The sequence below is a fragment of the Diadema antillarum genome, unplaced genomic scaffold (assembly GCF_040938485.1).
Source record: "Diadema antillarum isolate AM-2024a unplaced genomic scaffold, OU_Dant_1.0 seq00001018_RagTag, whole genome shotgun sequence".
Lineage (NCBI taxonomy): Eukaryota > Metazoa > Echinodermata > Echinoidea > Diadematoida > Diadematidae > Diadema > Diadema antillarum.
The window spans coordinates 493,108-520,871 of NW_027271853.1; the positions used below are offsets into that span (position 1 = coordinate 493,108).

The 27,764-nt window shown below is 38.1% G+C and overlaps 1 protein-coding gene across 1 annotated transcript; it reads right to left on the reverse strand.

Moving 5' to 3' along the window:
- Nucleotides 1-727: 727 nt before the first annotated feature.
- LOC139742756 (prohibitin-2-like) lies at nt 728-26,923 on the reverse strand. Its single transcript, XM_071653278.1, has 7 exons — nt 26,788-26,923; nt 6,986-7,147; nt 5,564-5,748; nt 5,023-5,113; nt 3,810-3,952; nt 2,111-2,188; nt 728-1,074 (listed from the first exon to the last, which is right to left on the reverse strand). The coding sequence occupies exons 1-7, from the start codon at nt 26,912-26,914 to the stop codon at nt 970-972; spliced, it is 891 nt and encodes a 296-aa protein (XP_071509379.1). The 5' UTR covers nt 26,915-26,923; the 3' UTR covers nt 728-969.
- Nucleotides 26,924-27,764: the final 841 nt, after the last annotated feature.

Genomic DNA, 27,764 nt, shown 5'->3' on the forward strand with positions numbered 1-27,764 from the left:
GGAGTGGATGCTAATGAAAACAAAAATAAGAAGTGATCAACGATAAAAAAAAATTATCTGGTAAGTCTTCAACACCTCATATGTTGACATAATTATCAATTTTACTTCAAGCAAACGAGAATGGATTCCTCGAAGATGAAAAATACAAAAATATCCAACAGAAAGGAATAAGGCTTGTGTTCTCTCTTTTGTTTGGGTAAGAATTTTCCTTAGAACATGGTTGAAATGAAATATAATAAAGCTGAGATTTCCCTTCTAGAAACTGAAATTGCCATAGAATAGGAATACTCCGGGAAAAAATCAGAAACAAAAACTGAGAATATAGTTGCATGGCAGAGGAACAGCATGTGCTTTTTATATTGTCTCCATAAATCCTGAGCACAGATACACACCAATCAACATCAAAGTTCAACACTCTTTCCAACTGTCATATCATTAATGCAAACTGTTGTCGCGAAGATAACCCTAAAGCATTTGAACTTTCTAAAATGAAACCACTCTACCCCCCCCTTTTTTTTTTCCTCAACCATCCTAAAACCTGGCACATTTAGGAACTACCATGAACTCTACATCAAATACCACACCATTATGATGGGGCAATTGTCATATATGATGGAAGTACTTTTAATATACCAGTACTAATATCACCAATTTCAGCCCCTCCCCATTCCCCCACCCCCACTACATGAATAGACTTGTCCAACTTGTGGTTTATACACGTACCCTACACCTTGCAGGCACAGTAATGTTGTTTCTTATCTTGAAAATACTTTTGGTATGCTGAATACAATGCACCCAGTTTTTGGATGCTCATTGCCTAATGGGGAAAAATTCATGAAAAGGGTGGCAAACATTGGTCTTGGTGATGTTTGCTGTCAAATGTTGCAACAGACAATGGATTTTGGATGAGAGATTGCCGGCATCCTCCAGCCGCCTCCCCCCACGGGTGGGACGATTACGATACCATCATCACTTCTTCTTGGTATCGAGGTTCTCGATGCCGAACTGCTTGTCTGTCAGGTTGAGCATGAGCGAGCCGGCATTCAGGTACACACGGTTCTGGGAGTTTGCAATCTGCAAGATTGGAAAGACAATCAGACACGAGAATGATCAAACAAGAGAAATACAGATGGAAAGACAAAAGGGACACAAAGTAATGTATCAAATGAGCATCTCTTTGCAAATGTAAAAGCAAGAGTTAATAGAGCTCTCTGTTTAAACTCTTCTTGATTTACCTGTGACCATGCATCAAAACAAACAAAAAGTCGCACCCCTTGATTTTATGTGAGGACTCAAGAAAGGTGAAATGGGTCAACCGAGTCAGTTTTGAGTTTTCCATATTTTCTGAAAGAACTATTACTCTGCTACATTTTCCCTAAATTTGGGATCATAAATTGAATGGGAAAGTGGGTTTTCAACAATTTTTCTACAACCCCTTTTTCGGTAAAGTACATGTAGCACGGCTTAGTAAAAATTAGGCACTTGAATAGACCCTGTATTCACACTCTCTTTTCTCAGTTCAAACTTTTCCAAAGTGCGTGCTTTCTTTCCAATATTTATATATGTTAGGAGATTCCATTTGAATTGAGTTATACATCATTTTAAAGCTCAGAGTCTGCTCTTTCAGAATCTGCCCTTAACTAAAAATCCATATTTGGCAACTTTTTGTGTGTTTTGTGGTGCAGGGTCATAATGCATTCTGAGTCGTGATATCATACATGTTGTACAAAACCAGAATACATGTATACAATGCATGTGCAGTACACCGTGGCAAAACTTACAAATATCTCTATAGATGTGCAGCATACGTGCACATCTTATTATCTTTATATAGTTTGAGAAAAACTCAAACTGGACCAAAGTTCAAAATGAATGAATTAAAAGCACCCCCCCCCCCCAGGTCAGGTGCAATGTTGTAAGATTAACCCTTCTTCAGTCTCAAAGCCAAGGAGGGGTGAGAAAGGCATTTGCTAGCAACACAGTGGCAAGATGCACAGCCATCCATGAATTAGACTCATACACACATAAGTACAAGTTTATAAATGTTTCCACTTTATATAAAATTTGTCAGAGGAAAATAAGTAGGTGGATAGGTTAATGTGTCTCTTACCGTTCTGGCAATGCTCTGTGCAGCTCTAATCTTCCTCAGCTCTAGGTAACCTGGGTTCTGCGAGATGGCCTCTCCCAAGTGAGATAGAGAAACACGCAAAGGTCAAGGGGTAAACAAAAAAGAACTTGAATGACTTTGTATGAATACCTGACACAACTTTCAAATGAAACCATACGTACAACGCTGGACCAAGTCCTGCAAAAAGGAGGAGGCATTCGTGATGCATTACATTGAATACAAAGCAGAATGTTGGATGTGCATCACATGCAGAAGACAAAACCATTTTGAAGGGTAAGATGGGCATTGACATGTGCATAAACCCAAACATGACAAATCTTCTGGGTCAGTACAAGGATCCCATCCTCTAACTTCTCAATCTGCTACACTAGATTTTATTATCTCTCTTTCAACTTCAAATGCTCATTCTTGGCACAGGAATGAGATTTTATTCTCTTCCATAACAGTTTGTCATCAGATTACCAAAGATGTGATCACGTGACCAGCCAAGAGGCAACAATTGACTACCACCAGTTTCCAACCCTGCCTACATCTTTGTGGTTAATAACTTTTGAATTATTACATGCACAACTAGCACTCCCCTTTTTTCTTCTATACAAAAACAACAAGTAAAATACAATGTAGCAAGTTAACTAACAAAATAATTCATGGTGAAAAACAAAGGATGTTTGTTTTGTTTGTTTGTTTGTTTGTTTTTTACTTTATGAACCCAGCAGTCCAACCCTTGTTCTACAACCAACAATCACATGTCACAGCAATATCTATGGACTGGACAGATCAATTGTCGGTGATCTCCTAATGTCCATCTGTCCTTACAATGAAGGACCACTGAGGGTGCCTGGTCTCGAGTGACCTCCAGCAGAGAGGGGTCGTCAAGCGCAACAGGTCAAAGGTCAATCATCAAGATTACAGATGGTCCCCCTGAAGTTTTCTTTCTATGTGGTACTCTGGTTTCTCCAGTGAGGGGATTACTGGTGGTGTCACATTGGGGCATTGAAGCTGGATTCACTTTGGGTTTAATCATCCCATGACAAACTGTAACTCATTAATACCAATAATTGTTTTTAAAAAAAATCTTGTCGGGAGTGAATACAATACCACAGTGTGATAAAATAACCATTAGCCATCATACGTGTAAAAACCAGTTCGAAACAACCTCCCCTAGCCCAAGTGCCAACCTGAGCTATAAGAAAAGATAGTAACATCATCGCTTTGGTACTTTGTTGGGAATAGTGAAAGTAGTTTGTGATGGAGTCTAGGGCTGCCAATGTTCACTGTTCTAATAGCTAAACCATGGCGGGGGGTCCAAAGAGCAACCAAGGATTATTTCCAAAATCAGCAAGACTTAAATATTCTCTTGTAATGACACAGACCTCGGCTCTCAACCTTTCCCACTGAAAAATAGGGATGATTTGGCTCCAAAGTAGGAAAGAGAGAGCATTTCCCCCAGAGTTGTGTGTGGTTAAATTATCAAGATAACTAGGAAACGCCTATTCAAACAAGAGCTGGGAATAGTAAAATTATAGATTCTTTCCTCCAAATTCAGAATTGATTGGAGGTCTGAATGGCATGAAGAGATATTCCACATTTTTGGGGTGCCTACTGCAGAATCAGTGAAAGACTCGGCAGCTCTGACATGGCCATCTTAAAGGTAAAGAAGTCTAAAAAGACCAAAGGATATCATGGTGGCAGCTTCAGCCTCTCCCTCCGCCTGGACCACTTTCTGCTGCCTCTCCTGAATGGCCCGCTCCACCAGGAACTGGGCCCGCTGGGCTTCCTGCTGGGCCACCTGCTTGGACTCCACGGCCGCTGTGTACTCAGCACCTGGTTAAAAGGAGGATACAGACATCTCAAGAGTTGACTTTGTGATCTGCTTGATCGCAATTTGTTGGCTGCCATTAATAATGGACTACACTTTCGAGGTTTAAAAAAAAAAAAGAACAAAAATGTGTCCACTTCAAGTCACTCTTTGAAAATGAAACTGACAAATGTCTGCCAAGAAATTGATGGCTGATTTGCTAATCAAGAAAGGGTGATGACCAGGTGAGCAACTCCAAAAGTTTCAAAATGCCTCAATGCCCCCCCCCCCCCAAAAAAAAGCAACAACAACAATGTTGTGATCATGTGGTGATGCATAGTACTAGATGTGTGAGAATAGAGCAGACAACATTTCAGTATCAGCTTTGTTTTGTTGTTTGTGAGATGTTTTAAGGGGGGGGGGGGGAGAACAGGAATGTCTTGAAAATGAGCTTAGGTATAATCAAACAAGGCAAGAACAAATATGTTACCTCTTTGTTGATACAATGGAACATCTGCTACAGATTTGTTGGCTGCCATTAATAATGGACTACACTTTCGAGGTTTAAAAAAAAAAAGAACAAAAATGTGTCCACTTCAAGTCACTCTTTGAAAATGAAACTGACAAATGTCTGCCAAGAAATTGACGGCTGATTTGCTAATCAAGAAAGGGTGATGACCAGGTGAGCAACTCCAAAAGTACCAAAATGCCTCAATGCCCCCCCCCCCAAAAAAAAAGCAACAACAACAATGTTGTGACCATGTGGTGATGCATAGTACTAGATGTGTGAGAATAGAGCAGACAACATTTCAGTATCAGCTTTGTTTTGTTGTTTGTGAGATGTTTTAATGGGGGGGGGGGGGAGAACAGGAATGTCTTGAAAATGAGCTTAGGTATAATCAAACAAGGCAACAACAAATATGTTACCTCTTTGTTGATACAATGGAACATCTGCTACAGGGGACGCAGGCCATTTAATATCAGAACTCACTCATTCAGTAAAGAATAGTTTGCGACTAATGACAAGAGTCGATTAACATGGCTACTGTACATGCTTGGACAAATAAAGGTAGTTAATGGTGTGACTGCCACTTACCAAAGCTCAGCTCTGTGATGGACACATCGTCCAAGATGATACCAAAGTCATTGGCTCTGTCTGTCAACTGTTTCCTGATCATCAAACTCACCTAGTAATGACATTTATAACACATGAAAGAATACACCAGTCATTCAAATATTACACACATACTCATGAGATGTAGTCATACCGAAGAAAATTTGTGCAGCATTACTGTTTTTAGTAATGTTTATTTGGTAAAAAAACAAAAAACAAAAACAAAAACAAGCAAACAAACAAACAAATAAACTGCCTCAGTATCAATATCTCCTGGAAAACAAAACCATGGCAGCCTGTCAGGGCACCTTTACTCTGGGTGAACAACATTTATCCATCAAAATTACAAAGATTCTGATGAGCAAATCAGGGGGATACATTTGCATGTTACATGCCACCCAACAGGCAAATGTAATTTCTTAAAGAAAGGAGATTTTCATGTTGGAAACCTTATCCAGGCATGGAAAATTGAAGTTTTCAGGAATCCCCCAAGAATCAAGGAAACCTGGCAGCTCTCCTTCACCTGCTGACGCTGTGTGATGAGCTGGGAGGCATTGAACTTGGCCACGACGCTCTTCAGCACCTCGTTGCAGATAGAGGGCAGCACCCTCTCGTCGTAATCTGTGCCCAGCTGGCGGAGGATCTGTGGGAGCTGGTTGGCCACGGGCCGGAAGAGGACTCGAAGGGTGATGTTGACCATCTGCAAATCTGCCCGGGACGTCAATCAAACCAGTTGAGTTATGGTATGCAAGGGTGTGAGAATATTTGCAGAAAAATGTATGACAAAATATGAAACTTATGAAAAAGGGTCTGAAGTGCAGTAAACTGTGTACATTTCAATGCATTTGAATTGACAATAAAAGTCTGCAAAGTGGGTTTTCGGCAGAGTAAAAAGGTCTGAAATCAGGTTTACTTCGTAACTCTGAATTCTCACATCCCTGTGTATGACATTGATTGATGATGTTTAGTGGCCAGGCGGGCAAAACTGCACACAGTCATGTATCTCTTTCTTCCCACTTCCATTTTTTGAAATAGGGAAGAATGTCAATGAAAACAACACTGTCAAAATGAATTCTTTTATACACCTGTTTAATAGTGTACAGGTACTTCTGGGTTTCATCTCTCACAATACTGAGCATTACAAAAATAAAAGTATATCCTTGCTGGGGTGACAAGACCTTGTACATGTAGCCCAAATTTTGGTGAAAATGACTTTTATTGGATTAATGGTTAAATAATTGATAAGTGAGGTCCTGTCCAAATCCTAACTGTCGTACCCCAAAAATGAAGCCACCACGACATGTCAAAGGAAAGGCTATCCCATTCGCTACTCTGCTTTGGCCACCATGTTTCTTGGCTCTCCTGAATATTTGACATTTTGTAGATACGAGGTCTTGTCATCCCAGTGACGATATACATATTTTTGTTTTTGAAATACGAGTGCCTACCCACATTAGTGAGAGAGAATTTTTTTTTCTCTCACTAATGCGGACAGACACTCAGGCAAGGGCCTGATAATGTTCAGACAAGTGCCTATTTTAATAAGATTGAAATGCTTTAAAGAATGGCACATGGGTCCTTCTATGGTCAACATCAATTTGTATCATATGTTTCACCTCAACCTTGATGTACAAGAAATGAAGATACATTTAATAAATGCTTTTATTGTAAAAGTAAGATATTTTCGCAGCATGAGATTTTTGCAAATTGGAACTGACTGCCTTTTTTGCAGCATGAAATTTCCATAAATTGCCACTGACATTAAATGCATATACAATATGTAGTGTAGAAGAGAACTGATGCATGCATTTTAATTTTGTGAATCTTTGCTCTAGCAAAATTCGGGAAATTGCAATTGTAAAATGCACACTAACATTTCAGGTTGCTCAGTAGTTTAATATTCTGTACTGTATGCTTCAAAGAAAAAAACAATAATTCAAATCACCTTTACTCCCGGTCGGGGAAGAGATTCGTCTGGGTTTTGCCCTGATATCGTAAATGATGGGCCACTGGAACCATGGTATCCTAAAGTGAAGACCCTCTGCATAGATTTGGTTCTGGACGCCACCAAGCCTGCTGAATATTACTGAGCGATGACCTCCCTCAACTGGAAGACAGAAAGCAAAAACAAGGATATATAATGGAATTTCATGGCTATGTTAACTGTACAGATCAGATGTTAACTGTTTACATGTAGAAACCCCCGAATGTACCAAGCATTATGAAGGGTTTTGTCACTACTTCAATACTTGATTCACTTCTCTTTTAGTATTATGTAGATCTCAGTCAAAATATAAGTGGGTAATTCCATGAAGTTGGGGCAGTGTCCATTTAGCATCATGATATTTGAAAAATACATTTCAGCACAACTCAATATTAATTATGCTATACATTTATTGTTTGTAGGCTTTACATTTGCATTGAGGCCACACACTTTCCTGGAAATTTTGTGCCATTCAGACTCAATTTTGATGAAGTTATTAAACAATATGTAACGGTGTCCTGTAGCATCGTGACGTGTCCATGTAGCATTGTGAAATTTTAAAATTTGGTCCTAAGAGACAAATTATGGCAATTAGCTTGACCAAAATTTGATGCAATATGCATATTTACTAGATTAGTCAGATAGTTAAATATCCCAAATTTCCTGTACACAGTTTTAATTTTAAAAGAAAATTACAAAATATATCACGATGCTACGCAGTGTCCTTTTTTTGTTACATTTGGTGGACACCGTGTAGCATAGTGACACATTGTGTAATTTTCTTGTAAAAGTAAAACTGTGGAAAGGAGAGTTAAGATATTTAGCTATCTGACTAATCTAGTAATTATGCATATTATATCAAATTTTGGTCAAGCTTATTGCATTAATTTGTCTTTTAGGATCAGATTTTAACTATCACGATGCTACATGGACACGTCACAATGCTACAGGACACCATTACTTTTTTTAAAAATAACTTCATCAAAATTGAGTCTGAATGAAACAAAATTTCCAGGAAAATGTATGGTCTCAATACAAATGTAAAGCCTATAAAGAATATATGTATAGCATAATTAGTATTAAGTTATGCTAAAATGTAACACTTTGTGCCCCAACTACATGGAATTACCCAAGTACATTGTAAATATCAGTGCATAATACAGGTACACAACTTCATTCTTCCCTGGCCCTGGTATGGCACGGGGCTGCATAACTATACACAGCCCAGTCGTGGTAAAAACAGCGTCTGGTCGGGTTAGGGGCTGCAGTGCAGTGGTAAACAGTAAAAGGTAAGTACTGTTTAACACTGGGAGCAGTGATTTCAAAAATGTTCTCTAGATTCTAGTTAATTACATTTGATGCATAGATCTATGTGCTGTGTAGGTCAGCTCAGCTGTATCACAAACACATTCTACCATACTACCAGAAAGCAAGTTTACCATATAGAGTAAAATACCCAATATGCGGCAGGGTGCCTATTTCTGGCAGTGGCACTTTCATTCATCAATAAAACAGCTAATGAACATCATGTGTGCTTAGTCCCACTTTAGAACACAAGCAGGAGTTACTTGCAAGTGTTATGGGAAGCGACACACGACTGGGCCTTTTCATCAATGAATGAAATGGCCCTTGCTGCAAACAGGCACCCTGTTTATTAGGCCTGTACAAAGCCTGCCGCAAACAGGGTATTTTTACTCTACAATTCGACCTAGAAGTAGAACAGTAGACTACAGTCTAGAGAGAGACTCTAACAGTTAGTCTAACAGTAACACACCTAGGCCATCCATATACACTTTAATGTACTCTCGTCTTGAGTCACAGTCAGTATTCAATGATTACACCAGTTTCTACATATTGTACAAGTTTAAAATAAAAAACAAACAAAAACAAAACAAAAAATAACTGCACAGAGACTCCAACCCAAAGCACTTTCTGATCTGGAGATTCTCCCGCCTGAAACCCCTAGCAAACGGGAGACTCCAAGTTGATGTGTGCGAAGCGCTAAGTTCCTAGGGTTCTTGATGCTCTCTGGTGCTATTAAAGGCTTTTTTGTTAACCTACAAAAGCAATAAGTATAAAGAAATCCTTTCCAACGGGAGACACAGAGCCAGGGCGGGAGAAATTAAATCTCAAGCGGGAGAACGGGAGATTTTGCAAAAATTGGTTTTCGGCGGGAGATCTCCCGTCGAAAACGGGAGAGTTGGAGTCTCTGACTGCACCATGCACCAAAAGGTTCAACCTCCGCTTCATGTGCAAAAAATCGTGGGTTCTTGTACATGTCACAAGTTTTACTACACAGCAATATTAGGGCTGCCAACTCTCACGCATTGAGCGCGAGACTCACTCATTTTGGTCCTTTCTCACTCTAAAACTTTATTTCATTTGCATGCATTTCCATTGATTGATCTCACTCATTTTGAGTCTTATAGCATTGCTATGGCATTGCCATTGGCCTATCTATGCCATGCATAGGAGTCTCACTCTCAACTACATTTTGTACATGGCCATTTTTACAATCAGTGGTGTAAAACACGGTTTTGGCACTAATTGGTGTATAACTTTCTTATACACTGACAGATATGCATTATTTTTTCTCATAAACTTACCACCCACAGTGTCTACCTTGGGTACCTTAATGAGCTTTCCTCTCTTTTTCTTTCAGATGTGGCATGCACTTACATGCTTGAAATCCAACACTTTTGGTGTATGCACTCTGACATGGCTTTTTTGTCAGACCTAGCATATTAAATTGTTTATTCCTTTTCATTATTTTTGTTGTTGTGGTGATAGACAGGTATCCAACATTAAGAACTATTATGTTTACCAGGTTCTGCTTTGTCTTCTTTAAAGACTGAAATTGTCCAAACTTTATGTTTCGGAGGTGACATTTTCCGTTAACAATTAACCCCTCTTTTGAGTTAGCTCTTGCTCACAATTATAAAATTCAACTTTGCTAATTTCCATCAAAACAGAATAGTAATCAATCTGACTTAACTTAGATCCAAAGATTATTTGATTCAAATAGCTTATCATTTTTTGGTGAGTGTTTATAAATTTATGCAATTTTTCCGTTAACTTTTCTGTCACCTCCGAGACAACAGATTTATGTATTTGATCTTTTTATTCTTGACATCAGTTATACATTACATCTACAAAAATGTAACATATCCCCTCACATTATCTCTGAAGGAAGGTAGTAGAAATATAGCCTGTTGTTTTCATTTCAGAGCAATTTACCATTTTCCGTTAACACTTGTCACCTCCGAAACAATCGTCACCTCCGAAACAACAAGCGTATTATATTTGATAATTTCTTAAAGACAAAGCAATTTTGTTTGATTCTGTCCAATTGACAGGAATCTCTTTTGGATGAAAATAGTAATATGGCAACAGGAAGTAAGAATTTTCTAGATATTAATAAAAGATCTAATAAAAACTAAAAATTACTGTTTTGGATGTGACAAAACACTGTTAACAAGAGTTTTTGCTCATTTCTATTGAAGAGAAACCATATTATGTACACCAATGGTTTCATTTATTTTAGTAACATAAGTCTCAAAGTGGAGAAATCAACTAACACACTCTCACTCTTATTTTTATTACCATACTGTAGGTTTTAGGGCAAATTTAATTTTTTTCACTTTTTTAACAAAGAGAATGCACAAAATACACCCATCTGTTGTATATAAAATATTGTAATCAAGATCAATTCTCCTGCTTTAGTTAAGTAAACATATAGATGCTTTCATCTTAGAAACTTGATTTCCAATTTAAGCAATTTAGTTGTGAAGATTTACCAATCACAGCTTTCCATGTAGGTTGCTTTTTCTTGTGTTTCGGAGGTGACATTGTTTGTTAACACCATATTGTTATGTGATAGTGAAAGGCAAGACTTCAGTTCCTTTTCACTATCTATCAACATTTTCAAATACATTTGTGACCCGCTACAACAAAATGATCCTAAAGTCGGGGTAGGTCGATTATTTGAAAATTGCATGATATAATCCCCTAATCTTTCTGCTTTAAATTGATATATAACATATTTTATAACAATAATCGGCTGCTGAGATATCGATGTTTAAAAGAGAGCATGTCGAGGCGTCTGGAAAATCACTGTTTTGAGAAAAGCGCCCTTACAGTCTTCCTTTCGACGCAATCGCGATCACGGACACGCAAGTTAGTTTTCACCTCTGGACAATAGAAGGTAAGCCCTAGCAACCCCCGAAGAGTTCATTCAAGCACATCAGCGTCGGCGGTCTCCTCACCAACCAATCAGTGACCAGAATGTGAGAAGCGGCTGAGCATGGCGCGCCCCGCCGGCACGTGCACCAGTCGACTGGGCAGTGTGCGAGCTTCACGTTTCGGTTAGCAGCAAGCAGCAAACTGACCAATGAGATCACTCTGGTCGTTGTTAGGGGCGGAACCTATCTGTGGCGCTCAATCCAAATTTTCGAACCAGTGCTTCGTTGAAACGCCAAAAAACATGGCTCAGAAAAACGCTAGTTTTTGGTCTTTCCTTTGATCATTTTGCTTCAAAATTTCGACAGATGATAGAAGACATGTTAGACTCCAATAATATATCAAAATCAGAATATCGTAAGTTTTGACCAATTTTAATGCTCTGACTTCAAAATCGATTTTCACGACTTCAACCGTGCGCGACTTTAGGACCTTTTTGTTGTAGCGGGTCACATTTAATATCTACAAAATCATCACAATAGAAGTGACTTTTGTGTACCTAGCTCACCAGAATTCCCTTGATACCAAAGTGATACATGTGGCAGTTCATGCATGCCCTAGTCCACAATCTTAAAAAAATCATAAAATAATCAAACTCCACAAAAAGGCCACATGCCTATAGCTGGTGCACAACTTGTTCTTGAATTCTTAGTTGTTGTTTTTCCATGTACAACGTGGTAATCATAAACAAAATTATGTGATTTTTTTTTTTTAAATATGACAATAATTATTACATTTTCCAAGTTGAGCCAACTGTTTATGACATTGTATTTTTTAAGATTATTGAAGTTATCTGACAACTAAAGTGAACAGAGGAACAAGTCACCAGGACTGGAAAGGGAAAGATCCAAAAACAAGATTTGTAGTTCTATCTCAATATAATTTTGATGACGTGTTTACCTTGTTTTGTTATTATGTTTTATCTTAGAATTTGGCTTTAAGTACTGGAATTTCAAGGAAAAGAAAATGGTTTCTTAAAGGACAAGTCCACCTTCATATACATGTGGATTGAGTGAATGCAACAACATTAGTAGAACACATCATTGAAAGTTTGGGAAATTGGACAAGCCATTCAAAAGTTATGGGCTTTTTTAAGTATCTATGCAATCACTGCTGGATGAGACGACTACGACAGTGTATGATGTCACATGCATACAACGATATAAAGAAAATATAAGTGAATTTAGTTGCTTATTTCACAAAACGTTACTTTTTGAAAAAAGTGCACATTTCTTCAACTTGCTACTGATGTATGTTAGGGCAATATTATTCACCCTGCCTTCCAAAAGAGAGAAGTCAAGTGTTCTTTTGTTATGCAAGAAAAGTGAAAATATGTTGAATTTTCTTGATACTTTCTCTATATCCTTGTACACGTGTGACATCACAAGCTATAGAAGTCTTCTCATTCAGCTTTGACTGAGCAGAAACTTCAAAAATCCATAACTCTGGTACGGATTGCCTTATTTTCCTCAAACTCTCACTGATGTGTTTTACTAATATTGCTGTATTTACTCAACCCTCGTGTCTATTGAGGTGAACTTGTCCTTTTTCGGTCCCTTATAGGGTTAAATATTTGAGACCAGTTTGTGTCCGGGACCTTCTGTGAAGTTGATGGGGAAAATTACTGAACAAAACAAAAAAAAAATCGCCATAAGTTCACACAAAAGCATTATGCTGCTCTCTTCAGCTGGGAAACACAAATTGTTGTCTTAACCAAACTGTAAAAACTTGCTAAAGATTAGTATGAATTACAATCTAAAACAAAATATGAGCTGGTATCCACTATCATGAAAGAGAATAACTAAACAAAATAACAAGTAAGAACTGAAAGAAAGAGCTTATATTTGAAAATGAAAGCCATGAGGAAAGACATGAATGTTCACAATATATTATTAGTTAACACCTGAGAAGTTGGGCTGTCTCTGTGTTGTGTCACCTCCAAAACAATAAAATGATTTTTTTTCTTATCTTATACTTTTTCCTCTCAAAAGTGACTAATATATATGATTTGCAGGTAATTTTCAAGCAATTCAGAAAGATACATAAAATATTTTTTAGTAATGTCAACAGTTTAAATGAATCTGGTATATAGAAAATTTATCCCAGATGAACCAAACACCTTTCATCAGTATTATAACATTTGTATGGTGGCTATCAAGAATGATGAAGAATTCATGAACATCCTTGAATTAATCTATTTATAATATTATGTGCAAACAAAAACATAATACAAGTCAAATGAATTTTTGCTTTTGGCATTCATAACCTATGTCCCCACCAAAAAATTACATTGGTACCCTCCGCAACGATAAGTTTAAAGATAGAGAATCAATCTAAAATACAATTTGAGGGATTGAAACTATAACTCATTGCCCACACCTTACAGAAAACCCCATTCAATTTGCTTCAGAGGTCAAAGAGAAATGAGGATTTTTGTAGAGCATGTCAGGAATCCCTTCCCTCCAAGTTCTGTATATTGTGCTAAACTTGGAAGAATCAGACTCCTGACATCCTTTATAACAATCCACATTTCTTTGAGACCACTTAACCAAATTGACTGAGGCTTTCTGCAAAATAGAGCTAAGATGTTATGATTTAAGACCCCAAAGTAGATTTTAGCTGATTTAATCATATTTGGTGCTATCTATGAAAAAGTCTAATTGTATTTTTTTTTTTTTTTTGGGGGGGGGGGGGGGGGGACATACTATATGAATACTTGAACACAATGTTAACATTGAATGTCACCTCCGAAACAAAGTTATTCTTCCCTGGTGTTGTGGAATAAAATGTTCTGAGAGCGAAGAAACATTACTAAAATGATCTTACACCCTCATTTCAGTTTAAGGTAGAAAATGGAATGCCATGTTTCTTCAGGTTACAATATCTAGCTTATGTCCGTCATATTCTTACTGTAAATGAATATTTCAACACAATGTTAACATTGAATGTCACCTCCGAAACGAAGTGATTCTTCCCTGGTGTTGTGGAATAAAATGTTCTGAGAGCAAAGAAACATTACTAAAATGATCTCACACCCTTATCTCAATTTAAGGTAGAAAATGGAATGCCATGTTTCTTCAGATTACAATATTTAGCTAACAACCTTCGTCAAAATGGATGGCAAACTACCGGTACCCATGCTAATTAATGAAGTGTAAAAAAACACTTGTTCTGTGTGGTTTATCTGCTTGAAATAGGAGTTAATTTCTTGTTCTCGAGTTATAATTATTAAAAACATTGATAAAAAGAAGAAGTTTTGTGTTATTGTCACTTATTCTACAAAAAACTGAGTGTTAATATTAATGTCACCTCCGAAACATTCTATTATGTTAACTGTCACCTCCGAAACATCCATGTGTGAAAAATCCAAGATTTAAAGAAATGATTGGAATTTCATTTAAACTACATAGGAAGGTAGCCCTTCTTAAAGACTTGTTATAGTATAGAGTTTGACCTGGCTTGCCCTCCAATAAATAGTTAAAATCTTAAAAATTGCATGTCAATTGGTATTTTTACCGAAAATTTATAAATCTCATGTATTTTTTTAAAATTCACTTTATATTCAACCCCCAAATAGTTTTGATTCACAAACTATATATTGTTGTTAACAATATAAACTTTGCATGGTGAAGTTTGACTACAAAGTTTTGTCATTGTTATGCAATTCATGAAAACAAAATTTTGCTTAAATTTACTTCAGGTGCCAGGGTTTTCCTTAAATTACACCAATAACTCTTCAGCTTTAAGGTCTGAAATGTTATTTTTTCAAAAATTTGAATACTTTCCAACATGAATCAAACAGAATAATGACAAAATATTTTGTTTGAAATTTTGACCCTCCGAGTACAAAAGTAACACCACTGATCGTAAAAAAGGCCACATGTAGTTTCCAGTGTTGGCAGCCCTGCAATATCAGTGAATATGGGAAATTGTTCTACACTTGCGGTCGTCTCTATGACATTCAGCTTACTCTTTGATTCTTCCTCCATCCAATCATAAACGAACGAAACTCTATGGATATTGTTTTCGTATAAATTTACTACAAATTACTCAGCGACTGTGCAGTGCATGGCCACCGGATGGCGGCGGCATGCATGTCTATGGTTCCTGGACAACTCGACCGCGGGATAAGTCGTCCCTGGACAAGTCGTCCCTACCCCTGGACAGCTCGACCGGGTCGAGTTGTCCAGGGTCAGGTTTGCGATTGGACAACTCGACCCAACTTTATTTGTGCCAGATTTTTGCAGAATGAAACACATTTTAGTCATTAAAATGGCATGGGTTAGTGGAATGATGTATGAAAAAATGTTTTATCGCATTTTTAAGGCAATTCCTATTTATTTTCTGATGCTGCGAAGCAATATTTCACGGTATCTTCCCTGCTCTGAGAATCTCGGTGACGGAGCTTTTTCTTGTGACGACAGCCTGTATGGTAAGGTGACATTTGTTGAGAAATTTCCATTAAATGCTTATAACCAGCAATAAAATATAGTATTTTACATAGTTATACGTGTTTTCTATCCTTAGTGACATTTTCATGAGCAGAGGAATCATTTCAGTATGAAAAATGAAACAAATGTCTACAGTATGTCGATTCGTCTTCGTTCGTACTTGTTCGGTTTCCATATCGTGGGACGCGCGCTGCTAGCTAGCTGCTAGCTGAGAGGCTAGGCTGAGCGTGTCGCTCGCTCGCTCCCTGGCCACCAGACCCCCTCCCACCGATACCAGCCCAACTTGTGACGACATCCTGTTTGGTAAGGTGAAATTTGTTGAGAAATTTCCATAAGATGCTCATAACCAACAATAAAATATAGTATTTCATATAGGTGCACGTGTTTTCAATCCTTGGTGACATTTTATGGGCAAAGGAATAATTTCAGTAAGAAAAATGAAACAAATATATCTATGTCGAATCGTCTTCGTTCGGTAGGTGTCCACACCGCGGCACGCTGCTGAGAGTGGCTCACGCTACCACCGATACCAGCAGAACGGGATACCGGCCCGCGGGCCCCGCGGGCCGTAGGGCTGGCAGTCGTGGTGCTCGCTCGATGGGTGGAGCGAGCTGTGTCGCTGCGTAGCTACGAAGTCGACCGTGATCTTTTCTTCGACATTTGGACTAAATTCCAGTCAATGAAACTATTTCATACCTTTCTCTTAACTTTGAACGATGTTATACTGACTAAATGGTTTGAAAAGTGTCTGAAATTTTACCGTCACTGTATTGATTCATAAGTAAGCCATCAACAACATGACGACCAGGCTACAGTCTTTGTCTTGCAAGCCCAAATTCTCTGTACTACCACACTACCCACAAGGTATGGAGAACCTGACTCCGTATTGATACAGTACTGTGGGGACCAGTACTGTACTACTGTACTGTCAACAAATAATGGGGGAAAAAGATAGTGACAAAAAAGGAAATAAGATTTCTCACTCTTTTTCTTGTACTTTTTTGTGGTTGGTTTGTTTATTTCTGTTTTTGCCAAAAAAAAAAAAAAAAAAGGATTGCCCTGCATGTCTTGCATTCATTAAAAAAAGAAAAGAAAAAGAAAAGAACAGGGAGTACATGAAGTACTGGCTGTCTTAGCTTGTCTGAAAACTTCAAATATGTAATCCTCTATTTTTTTTTTCTTCTACGCACTTCTCTCTCGGTCTTTGCCAAAGATACTATTTTGAAGAAAAAAAAAATTCTTGTAACTTACACTTGAACACTTGTAACTTATATTTGCCGGTGATTTCTGACAGTACTTTTCTGAAGTTGATGATATGATCTGAACTGATCCTTTTTAAGAAAAAAAAAGGGGGATGGGTGGGGGGGGGGGGGGGGGGGGCATCCCAGGCCTGCATAGAACATCATTCTAATGCCCTGGGCAGAGTTGTGTCAGAAAAACAGAAATGTATATCTTAATTTGATTTTGTTACGCATGCATGATACAGGTTACATTGTCTCTCTCTGTCAAACTCACAGGTACTTTTTTTTTCTTAAAATAGAATTATGGTCATAATAAAAAAAAATTCTGTATGGTACGGTACTTAAAATTCTGTCTTTGTCAAAGATATAAACTGCGAAAACTGTTTGACGTTACAGACAGTTCACTACACATCGGTTACGGTGTAACATTATCCTAAATTCCTAAGGCCACGTTAAAGTCCATCAAACCATCCAGATCTCTCTAAACCTTAGTTTCATCACAGAAAACAATGTCACACCTTTCTTCACAACATATTTTTGGTCTGGACATGACTAATTTTCATCACATTTCATTTATCAGGGCATAAACAAAGGTGCATTTTAAATTCCACCTTGTCTTATTTTATATGTCCCAGTTTGATGTGAGCTCATCAATCTACTTATCTGGTATCTAGATAGAACAACCTCAAATTTTGCTGAATAGCCCTTTAAAGACAGGAGTATAAACGAAAACCAGAAATGTCATTGTCAAAATGATTTATACCCCCTCTTGAAGTACTGGTGCCTATTTGACCTCAAAAAAATATCATAACACTTACTATATCTACAGATTGAATGTGCACAAATTGGAAAAGAATTTCATGACCCTGCATGGCATTCCTCATTTTGAGGCCATCAGAAATGTGCTGTTACCATGACACCACACTTTACTCTTTAAAAATGTATCTTGCACTTTGAATATCAATTTTTTTATGTGTTCCATATATCTGGTAATTTCTAATTGAAAAAAAAGGCAAATTAAGTCTAATTTGTTAGTCCATTACCGCACTTAAAGGGTTATAATTTGCTATTGCCATGGCAACACACTTTCTCCCCAGTGCTGATTAAAATGTTATAATGTAAACAGGACTCCACAGCTGGGATATTTGGTTGCAGGTGCAAGGTGGCTAGCAGTGCATAAAGCCCCCCCCCCCCAATGCAATTTGGCCTATAAGGCTGCGTTCACATAGAAGTATACTATTCGGGTATAGTACGGTACGCGTTTTCGAGGGCACGTGAATAGCTTGAATCGAACGATATGATTTTCTAACACGGGTAAGAGGGCACTATTTGAATATGCCGAATAGCACAGAATAGTAAAGCATAGTGGGAATCGCGCTTGTTCGATTTTTGAGCAGTGTATACCGTCTTTCGATTTTGAAATGGTAACAACTTTGGTCTCAATTTGCCCTTTAGCAAAAATGATCATATAGACTGACATTCTGATGCAGTTTAGAAATTGTTAAAGGACAAGTTCACCTTCATATACATGTGGATTAAGTGAAGGCAACAATGTTAGTAGAACACATCAGTGAAAGTTTGGGGAAAATCCGACAATCCGTTCAAAAGTTATGAATTTTTAAAATATCTGTGCAATCACTGCTGGATGAGAAGACTACTACAGTGTATGATGTCACATGCGTACAACGATATAAGGAAAATAAAAAGAGAATTTCACAAAACTTGACTTTTTAAATAAAGTGCACATTTTCTTGACTTGTTACTGACTTATGTTAGGGGTAATATTATTCCCCCTGACTTCTGAAAGAGAGAAGTCGAGTGTTCTTTTATTATGTGAGAAAAGTGAGAATATCTTGAATTTTCTTTATACTTTCTTTATATAGTTGTACTCATATGACATCACAAGCTATAGTAGTCTTCTCATCCAGCCGTGACTGAGCATAAACTTCAAAAATTCATAACTTTTGAACGGATTGTCCGATTTTCCTCAAACTCTCATTGATGTGTTCTACTAATATTGCTGCATTCTCTCAACCCACATGTCTATGAAGGTGAACTTGTCCTTTAATAAGATTGCTGGGATGGTTGTGTAGGAGGAAGACATTCGGATGGTGCGGATGATGGTGTACTGGGTCGACTTGACGACGCATAGGGAATAACGAATACTGAATTCTTCTATGTTAACGCAGCCTAAGGGTATACACAGCTTTACATTGAGCCTAACATGACCAATGTGTGCTATTAAACTTATGTCATCACTTAAAAACTGGAGAAGTGTGATCTGTAAGTCTTTTTGTAATTTCCTGGGCCATCATGTAGGGCTTACAATTGTCATGGCAAACACCTTCGAATGCATTTGTATACTAATATATCTTGCACAACTTTATATTGAGTCAATTTTTGCTTGAATCTCTTGAAAACCAGCATACTACAGTGTAGTAGTTTGAGAATTCTACAATTTTTAGTGATTTGTACAAAAATGTTGTTACAGTGGCAAGACATCTTGGGTTTGTTAGTCTTAACATTTGTGGCATTATTCCGAAGGTTCGTTATTCCCGAGATTTGTTAATCCGAAAATGAAATTTGGAATGAAGAACCTTCAGAATAACGAATCTTAGGACTAAAGAGCCTTCGGAATAACGAACCTTTCGAATAACGAGCTGTAACCTTCAGAATGATTCCTCTTGCTTCAGGTAGTATTTCTGCTCAAAATGAAACCTCAAAATGTGGTATTACTGTATGAAGGTGATTACCTTTTATACAGGTACACCTGTCTCCATCCAGTTTCCTTCTCTCTGGGAGGTTTTCTCTGAGTTATAATACAACAGGCCATGACCATGTCAAGGAAACCTAGTGTCTTGCATTCTCTTATCGAGGCCAACAATAGTGGCAAAATTCATGAAAATTACTGGTATCCTGTGATAAGGTTTAATAATCATGCTTCATCCTTTATTTTTGCTATGCCATTACCATAGCAACCAATTCAGGACACTGCAAAGATGTGTCATGGACTTTTTCATATCACAGTCATCATGTGTACCAAAGTTTGAGATATTTGCCTAAAAACTATGAATACAGATTAAAATACATTCATAATTAATTTTTTAAAAGAACATACATGTACTATGTAGCTTTACATTATCATGAATTCATTAGCCTTCACCACACCTTCAAGAAACGGCATTATCTTGATAAAGACACAAACTCAAATAATGCTTGTCACATTTTCAACTAATACATTGCTGTTGTCTTGTACGACCTGATTGGAAAAAATTGTTGCAACACAGGCAAACTCCTTTCAGAATGAAGTGGTCACTAAAGTTTGATAGAAATTGTGGAATATAAAGCAAAAGGGGAGATGTCTGATCTGCACAGATAGTCCGGATTCATGAAATGAAATTGAATGTGGTTCTATGCGTATTTATGCCAGCTTCAACCTAAAATGCATTTTCTCTCCCAGGGATTTTGTGTATTTCCTCCCTTTTTCATATTTATACATATTTTTTTTAATTATCATTTTTATTTCTTTCATCAATATCATTATTACTTTTATTATTAGGTCCCTATTATTATTATTGTTATTATTTTGTTATTATTATTATTATTATAATTTTCATTATTAATATTATCATTATCATCATCATTATTATTATTGTTATTTGATATGATTGAGAACTTGCATTGGTTGGTTGACACTCACTTTCATTTTGTTGCCTCCTCTTGGTACACCTTATTAAGGCTCACTGCTTGCTCAGCCCCCCCCCCCCTCCCCCCATGTTTTTCACTCTTTTCCTTTCTTTATCCTCTGTTGTTCTTTATCTTGTTTGATTTTGCCTCCTTATTCATCCTGTTCCTTCAAGGTTTCCCCCTTTGGTCCTCAGATCTGGATCATCACTGACCCTCCTCAGCCTTTTGTCTGTCAACCTCCCACTCTAATCCCCTCCCTATACCTGTTGGGCTCCTTGCCCGTGACTTCCTACCCTCCCCTTTTGTTTTCCTTGTTCTGTGTCCCTAGCGAGTCTCTGACTGTTCTCTATGGGTGAAGTCCTATTATATGATTGCTTTCCCTGCCTGTTTGTCGTTTTGCCTCTGACAGAGATTCTGCTAGGATTGAAAGCTCAGGCCCCTTTTGACTCCATTTTACTCCACTGGCTCTCCGCAATTGGATTTAAGCAGTTTTTGAACAGCAGTTGTTGTTGTTTTTCTTTTCTCTCTCTTTTTTTTTTTTTTTTTTTGCTACACTGAAAAAACAAAGTGTGTACGTAGGAGTATGCTGTAGAACTAGGAAAACATTTCATTTTATGATGCCTATAGGACAAACACACAAGCATTTTTATAACATGAGCAATTTCACATTTCTAACCCATAGGGCATATATGGTTGTTTGTTTTCACATACAATTGATAACATAACACAATCTGATTAAAAGACGATCAGTATTCTTAAAAAACTAACTAAGAAGGCTGAAAATAGATGGTAAATTTTTGGTCAAGTTATGATGTCACGGTATTTTTTTTTTTTCATTTGTGCATGCACATGTGTGTGTGTACCACATAATGTCTTTTAGCAGCAAAGAAATATCATGTGATCATTTCAATCATCAGAATATAAAACAGTCATGTTGCCCCCTCCCCCCCCCCCCCATAAAAATGTAAAACATACCAGGCTCATTGACTTTACTATCTTTTTCCTCATTAAAGTTCATATTGCATACACACTCACACACACACACAAGGAGGGAAACGGTCGAACAATCAGAACATTACAGTAAAAAAAAAAAACCTCAATCATGTATCCATAGTGTAAAGATTGCAAATGAATGTGATTTGACTACCTGACATCCAAAATGACATAGTTATAACTCACAGAATTGGTATTCAAAAACTATTTTAATCTGTAAGTGGAGGATTTGAAGGGGAGATAGAGATACAAGAGAGAGAGCCTGGAAAGAGAGATGAGGTGGTGGTGGTGGTGGTGGTGGGGAAGGTTAATACAATTTATTATGTTACCTATCACAAAAAAAGTCCAACTGTAACCTGTTTGTCCAGTTACCTGACAAAATTATACAGGGATCCCTGATATAGAATTGTGTTGACCATTGTTGATGAGACCACCAACAACAACAACAAAATGCACAAGGAATCCATGACAAAACTAAAGATCAAAGTCATTGAAAAAAAGTAGAGGAAGTGTCTCTGATTGTACGAGTCCTTTTGCATCAATCTGTCCATGTTATGCATTTGTTTATTTACCCTGACCCTAATGGTTTACACTGACGATTTGCTGCGTGAAGGGATCGAGTCATCATCTATTTAATCAGTGTCACCTAAAAAGTTTGGTGCATTCACCTTTTATGCCATGATCATCGGTTGTCAGTTTGTTACTGTCAGCTCCATAGAAACACTTTCTTGGAATAAAATGAATGGGGTTAACACAGTTTTGTATGCTATGTTACCATATAGAAATATCTAATTATGACAATAATTAGAATTGTGTTGGCCATTGCTGATTAGACCAACAACAACAAAAATGCACAAGGAATCCATGGGGGGGGGGGGGGTCCCTTTTTTATGCACTGCTAACCTTGCGCCTGCAACTGAACATCCCATAGCTGTGGAGTCCTGTTTGCATTAGCCAGAAGAAGAGAAAGACACATTTTAATCAGTGGTAGAAAGAGAAAGACACATTTTAATCAGTGGTAGAAACTGTGTTGTCATGGCAACAACAAATCATAACCCTTTAAATGCAGTAAATTACTAGCAAATAAGACTTAATTCTTCATTTTTTTTTATTGAAATGACAGGAAAAAAGGACACATAAAAAAGATGATATTTGAAGTGCAAGATGCATTCTTAAAGAGGAAAGTGTGGTGTCATGGTAACAGCACATTTTTGATGGCCTCAAAATCAGGAAGCCATACCGACAGAGCGGTGAAATTCTTTTCCAATTTGTGCACAGTCAGTCAATAGCAATAGTGATTATGATAATTGTGAGATGCACACAATAGTCACGTCAGCCCAATTATTTTGTGGGAAATACCCCATGCGTACAGTAGTGTCCATTTCACATTTAAATGTATAGCACTGTATAGTACATCCCCATCTCCAGACCACAACAGGTGGCAGTCCCCAGGAGCTTAATGTAAGATAAATCCCCTGTCCAGGGACAAACATCTCAAAGGTCGGGTGGTCTTAACCCTTAGGGTAGGAGGCTAGCAGGAAATAGAGATATACATTGCTGGTCCAGACAGAGAGATGATTGGTTAAAAGTAATTTTCTTTTGTGTTTCTTTGAATAGATTTTCAGACAATGAATAACATAAGTTATGTAAGAATGACCTTCTTTATGATTGGTCAGAAGTGTAGATGCTATACAACTCTTTATTTCTCACTCCAGACAAGAAGTAACATAAGTTATGTAAGAAGGGATAGTGGTGTGATTGGTCAGGAGTTATTTTCCATGTTATGTCTTTGTGTGGAATCGAGACAAAACAAAAGTTAGTAGCAGCAATGTGCTGACTTGACCAAGGTAGTATTCTTTTTGTTTCCCTTAATATACCCTTCCCCTTTCGTAAATGGCTGACTTGTCCAAATAGGACTATTTTACTCTCCCTTTATTCATAGAACCACCGTGACAGTCCGAGCAGAGTCCCAGGTCGCGTCAAGGGTGAAATATGGCCACGTCACTCTCCAAGAGGATCTCGATCGCGATCGCGAACTGCAGTGCGCACTGCCACGATGAGCTCCGGGTCGAGATGCTGACGTGTACACTGTTTGGAACGGGTGTTCGCCGCCTGGTCGTCGCCTGGCACTCACATCACTTAGCGCTGACACTAATGCGATTGTCAATGATGCGATCCCAGCTTGGAGATTCACATTTGCGCTAATTCGTCGTGAGCTGGAAATGGATGAAGTTCATCCTCAGTCATTGATGACAGGGTTGACAATGAGAGGAGATGCGAGACGAGCTCTGATGCAATAGCCTCATGCAGCATCCGCAAGTGTGACAGGAAGGCAACTCCTCTTCCGTAATAATTGTTCCAAAACTATTTCAAATCAATGTTGCTGGAACCAAGCACCTCACCGATGTGGTGTAAAATAGACATGTATGAACTTAGAGAATTTATCAAAACCGTCTCAATAAGGAAAGGACGTGACTCTGGAAAGTAATATTGCATCTCCTTTTTGTATTGGACGCAGGAGAGCTATGGTCTACTGTATGTCCATCTCCTTTGGAGGTTAAGGAGCCAGAGTGAGATAAAGAGCTTTGTCCACGGTTAATGTTAGGAAAAAGGGGCTATGTGGCAAGTATTATGGGATAAGCCTACGTGTACCTTTTTACGTAACCGTGGTCAAAGGACTGGTCAGCGAAAATGAGCTCTTTTGTTTCTTTTTGCCATCAGGGAGCGTCCGGAGAGAGTAACATGACTATACTACCGATTGAAATGGCTCCCTCTCTCGGCCAGTGACTTACTGTCAAACTAACGGGGTACGTGCTGCTACAAAGGTGAGACATTGTTTTCTGTGATGAAACTAAGGTTTAGAGAGATCTGGATGGTTTGATGGACTTTAACGTGGCCTTAGGAATTTAGGATAATGTTACACTGTATTAACTAATGTGTAGTGAAGTGTCTGTAACGTCAAACAGTTTTCGCAGGTTATATCTTTGGCAAAGACAGATGTTTAAGTATATACCGCACCATACAGATTTTTTTTTTTTTATTATGGCCATCATTCTATTTTAAGAAAAAAAAATACCTTTGAGTTTGACAGAGAGAGACATTGTAACCTGTATGATGCATACATAACAAAATGAAATTAAGAATTATACATTTCTGTTTTTCTAACACAACTCTGTTCAGGGTATTAGAATGATGTTCTACGCAGGCCTGGGATGCCCCCCCCCCCCCTTTCATCCCCCTTTTTTTTTTCTTAAAAAGGGTTAGTTCAGATCATATCATCAACTTCAGAGAAGCACTGTCAGAAATCACCAGTAAATATAAGTTACAAGTGTTCAAGTGTAAGTATTTACCGGTAGGCATTTTCTTTTTTTCAAAATATCTTCGGCAAAGACCGGGAGAGAAGTGCATAGAAAAAAAGAAAAAGAAAAGAGTTTTCAGACAATATTTGTAAACGTGGAAATTTTCGTGGTGTTGAAATTTTCGTGCATTTCGCGCAACCAGAAACTAGCGCGAAAATAAAAGCATGCAAATATTTTTGCTTGCCATATGTTATTGTGCATGATGTCTGGATTCCGCGGAATTAAAAACAGGCGAAACTCTTCTGACCCGGCCAAACGCGAAAAATTAGTCGCGCGAAAATATCCACTTTTACAGTAGGTCCTACACCCGTTTTTTTTTTTTCTTCTTTTTTTTTATGAATTTCATGCAGGACATGCAGAACAACTCTCCTTTTTTTTGGCAAAAACATAAACAAACCAACCACAAAAAAGTAAAAGAAAAAGAGTGAGAAATTTTATTTCCTTTATTTGTCACTATATTTTTTTTCCCCATTATTTGTTGACAGTACAGTAGAACAATAAGTGTATCAATATGGAGTCGGGTTCTCCATACTAGCTTGTGGGTAGTGTGGTAGTACAGAGAATTTGGGATTGCAAGATAAGACTGGTCGTCATGTTGTTGATGACTTAATACTTATGAATCAATACAGTGCCGGTGAATTTCAGACACTTTTCAAACCATTTAGTCAGTATAACATCGTTCAAAGTTAAGAGAAAGGTATGAAATAGTTTCATTGACTGGAATTTAGTCCAAATGTCGAAGAAAAGATCACGGTCGACTTCGTAGCTACGCAGCGACACAGCTCGCTCCACCCATCGAGCGAGCACCACGACTGCCAGCCCTACGGCCCGCGGGGCCCGCGGGCCGGTATCCCGTTCTGCTGGTATCGGTGGTAGCGTGAACCACTCTCAGCAGCGTGCCGCGGTGTGGACACCTACCGAACGAAGACGATTCGACATAGATACATTTGTTTCATTTTTCTTACTGAAATTATTCCTTTGCCCATAAAATGTCACCAAGTATTGAAAACACATGCACCTATATGAAATACTATATTTTATTGTTGGTTATGAGCATCTTATGGAAATTTCTCAACAAATTTCACCTTACCAAACAGGATGTCGTCACAAGTTGGGCTGGTATCGGTGGGAGGGGGTCTGGTGGCCAGGGAGCGAGCGAGCGACACCACTCAGCCTAGCCTCTCAGCTAGCAGCTAGCTAGCAGCGCGCGTCCCACGATATGGAAACCGAACAAGTACGAACGAAGACGAATCGACATACTGTAGACATTTGTTTCATTTTTCATACTGAAATGATTCCTCTGCTCATGAAAATTTCACTAAGGATAGAAAACACGTATAACTATGTAAAATACTATATTTTATTGCTGGTTATAAGCATTTAATGGAAATTTCTCAACAAATGTCACCTTACCATACAGGCTGTCGTCACAAGAAAAAGCTCCGTCACCGAGATTCTCAGAGCAGGGAAGATACCGTGAAATATTGCTTCGCAACATCAGAAAATAAATAGGAATTGCCTTAAAAATGCGATAAAACATTTTTTCATACATCATTCCACTAACCTATGCCATTTTAATGACTAAAATGTGTTTCACTCTGCAAAAATCTGGCACAAATAAAGTTGGGTCGAGTTGTCCAATCGCAAACCTGACCCTGGACAACTCGACCCGGTCGAGCTGTCCAGGGGTAGGGACGACTTGTCCAGGGACGACTTATCCCGCGGTCGAGTTGTCCAACCCCCATGTCTATGTGTGCAGTGATTCTTTGCTTGCCCTTTGAAATGAAAATTACCTGTGTAAATTGATTCTTTGACGCCGTACGCCACAGCTCCGGCGCCAAGTAATAATTGAACACCTCTGCTAAGTCCTGATGGACCTTTCGACAGCCTTCCCAGCATATCTCCAATCCTCTGAGCCATTTTTTATCCGTTTGAACGCCGCACCAACTGAGATCTTCCTGCCGCCGCGAGTCAACTGCAGCATAACACGGACACAGTGCAACACGGAGGTCGTAGTCCCACACATGTAAAAGTGCGTTATGTGCATGGAGGCACGTGTAGGCAAGCCACCGGTCTCGCAATGCCCATTAGATAGACGGGCATCACGTAACGTGTTGAAGAAAGAGCGCATGCGCAGAACAAAACGACCCCCCCCCCCCCCTTTCGTGAGCCTGGATTCTTTCGTCAGAAATGTGTTGCTTTACATCATAGCCCTATACCATGTATACTGTACTCTAATTCTGTATTCAAACTAACAAAGTGCACATTTGCAGAATTATAAATTGTGAACTAAGTAAAAAGAAATCAAAAAGAAAATATAAATTTCTGATTAAAATGTCGTCTGAAAGTCAGGGAATATAATTTTCAAAAAAAAATACATGTAGGCCTACTTTGTGTTTACAATATTTTATTATTGAAAAGGATTGATGTTAGGAAATTGGACAGAATAGAAATATGCACATGGTGAAAGAAATGGAAAGCAATGTGCGCGGTTGCTGCTTTCTTCTTTCGAAGTCATTCTATCCACATAATTCATTCGATTCTGAAATTTTCTTTTTTTTTCTGTCGCGCACTTCACTACGTTATAAAAAAAAAAAACCACTATCAGCCTCAAGAGCTATTTTTCAGTTAGTCCGCATATGAATTTATAGAATATAAAACAGCACGAGAAAGAACATATAGTTAGGAAAAAAAAACTCCTCTGTAATCTTCTGACATTCTTTGTCGATCACGCATGGAAAATATTATGGGGCCTGGTAAGAAACTATGC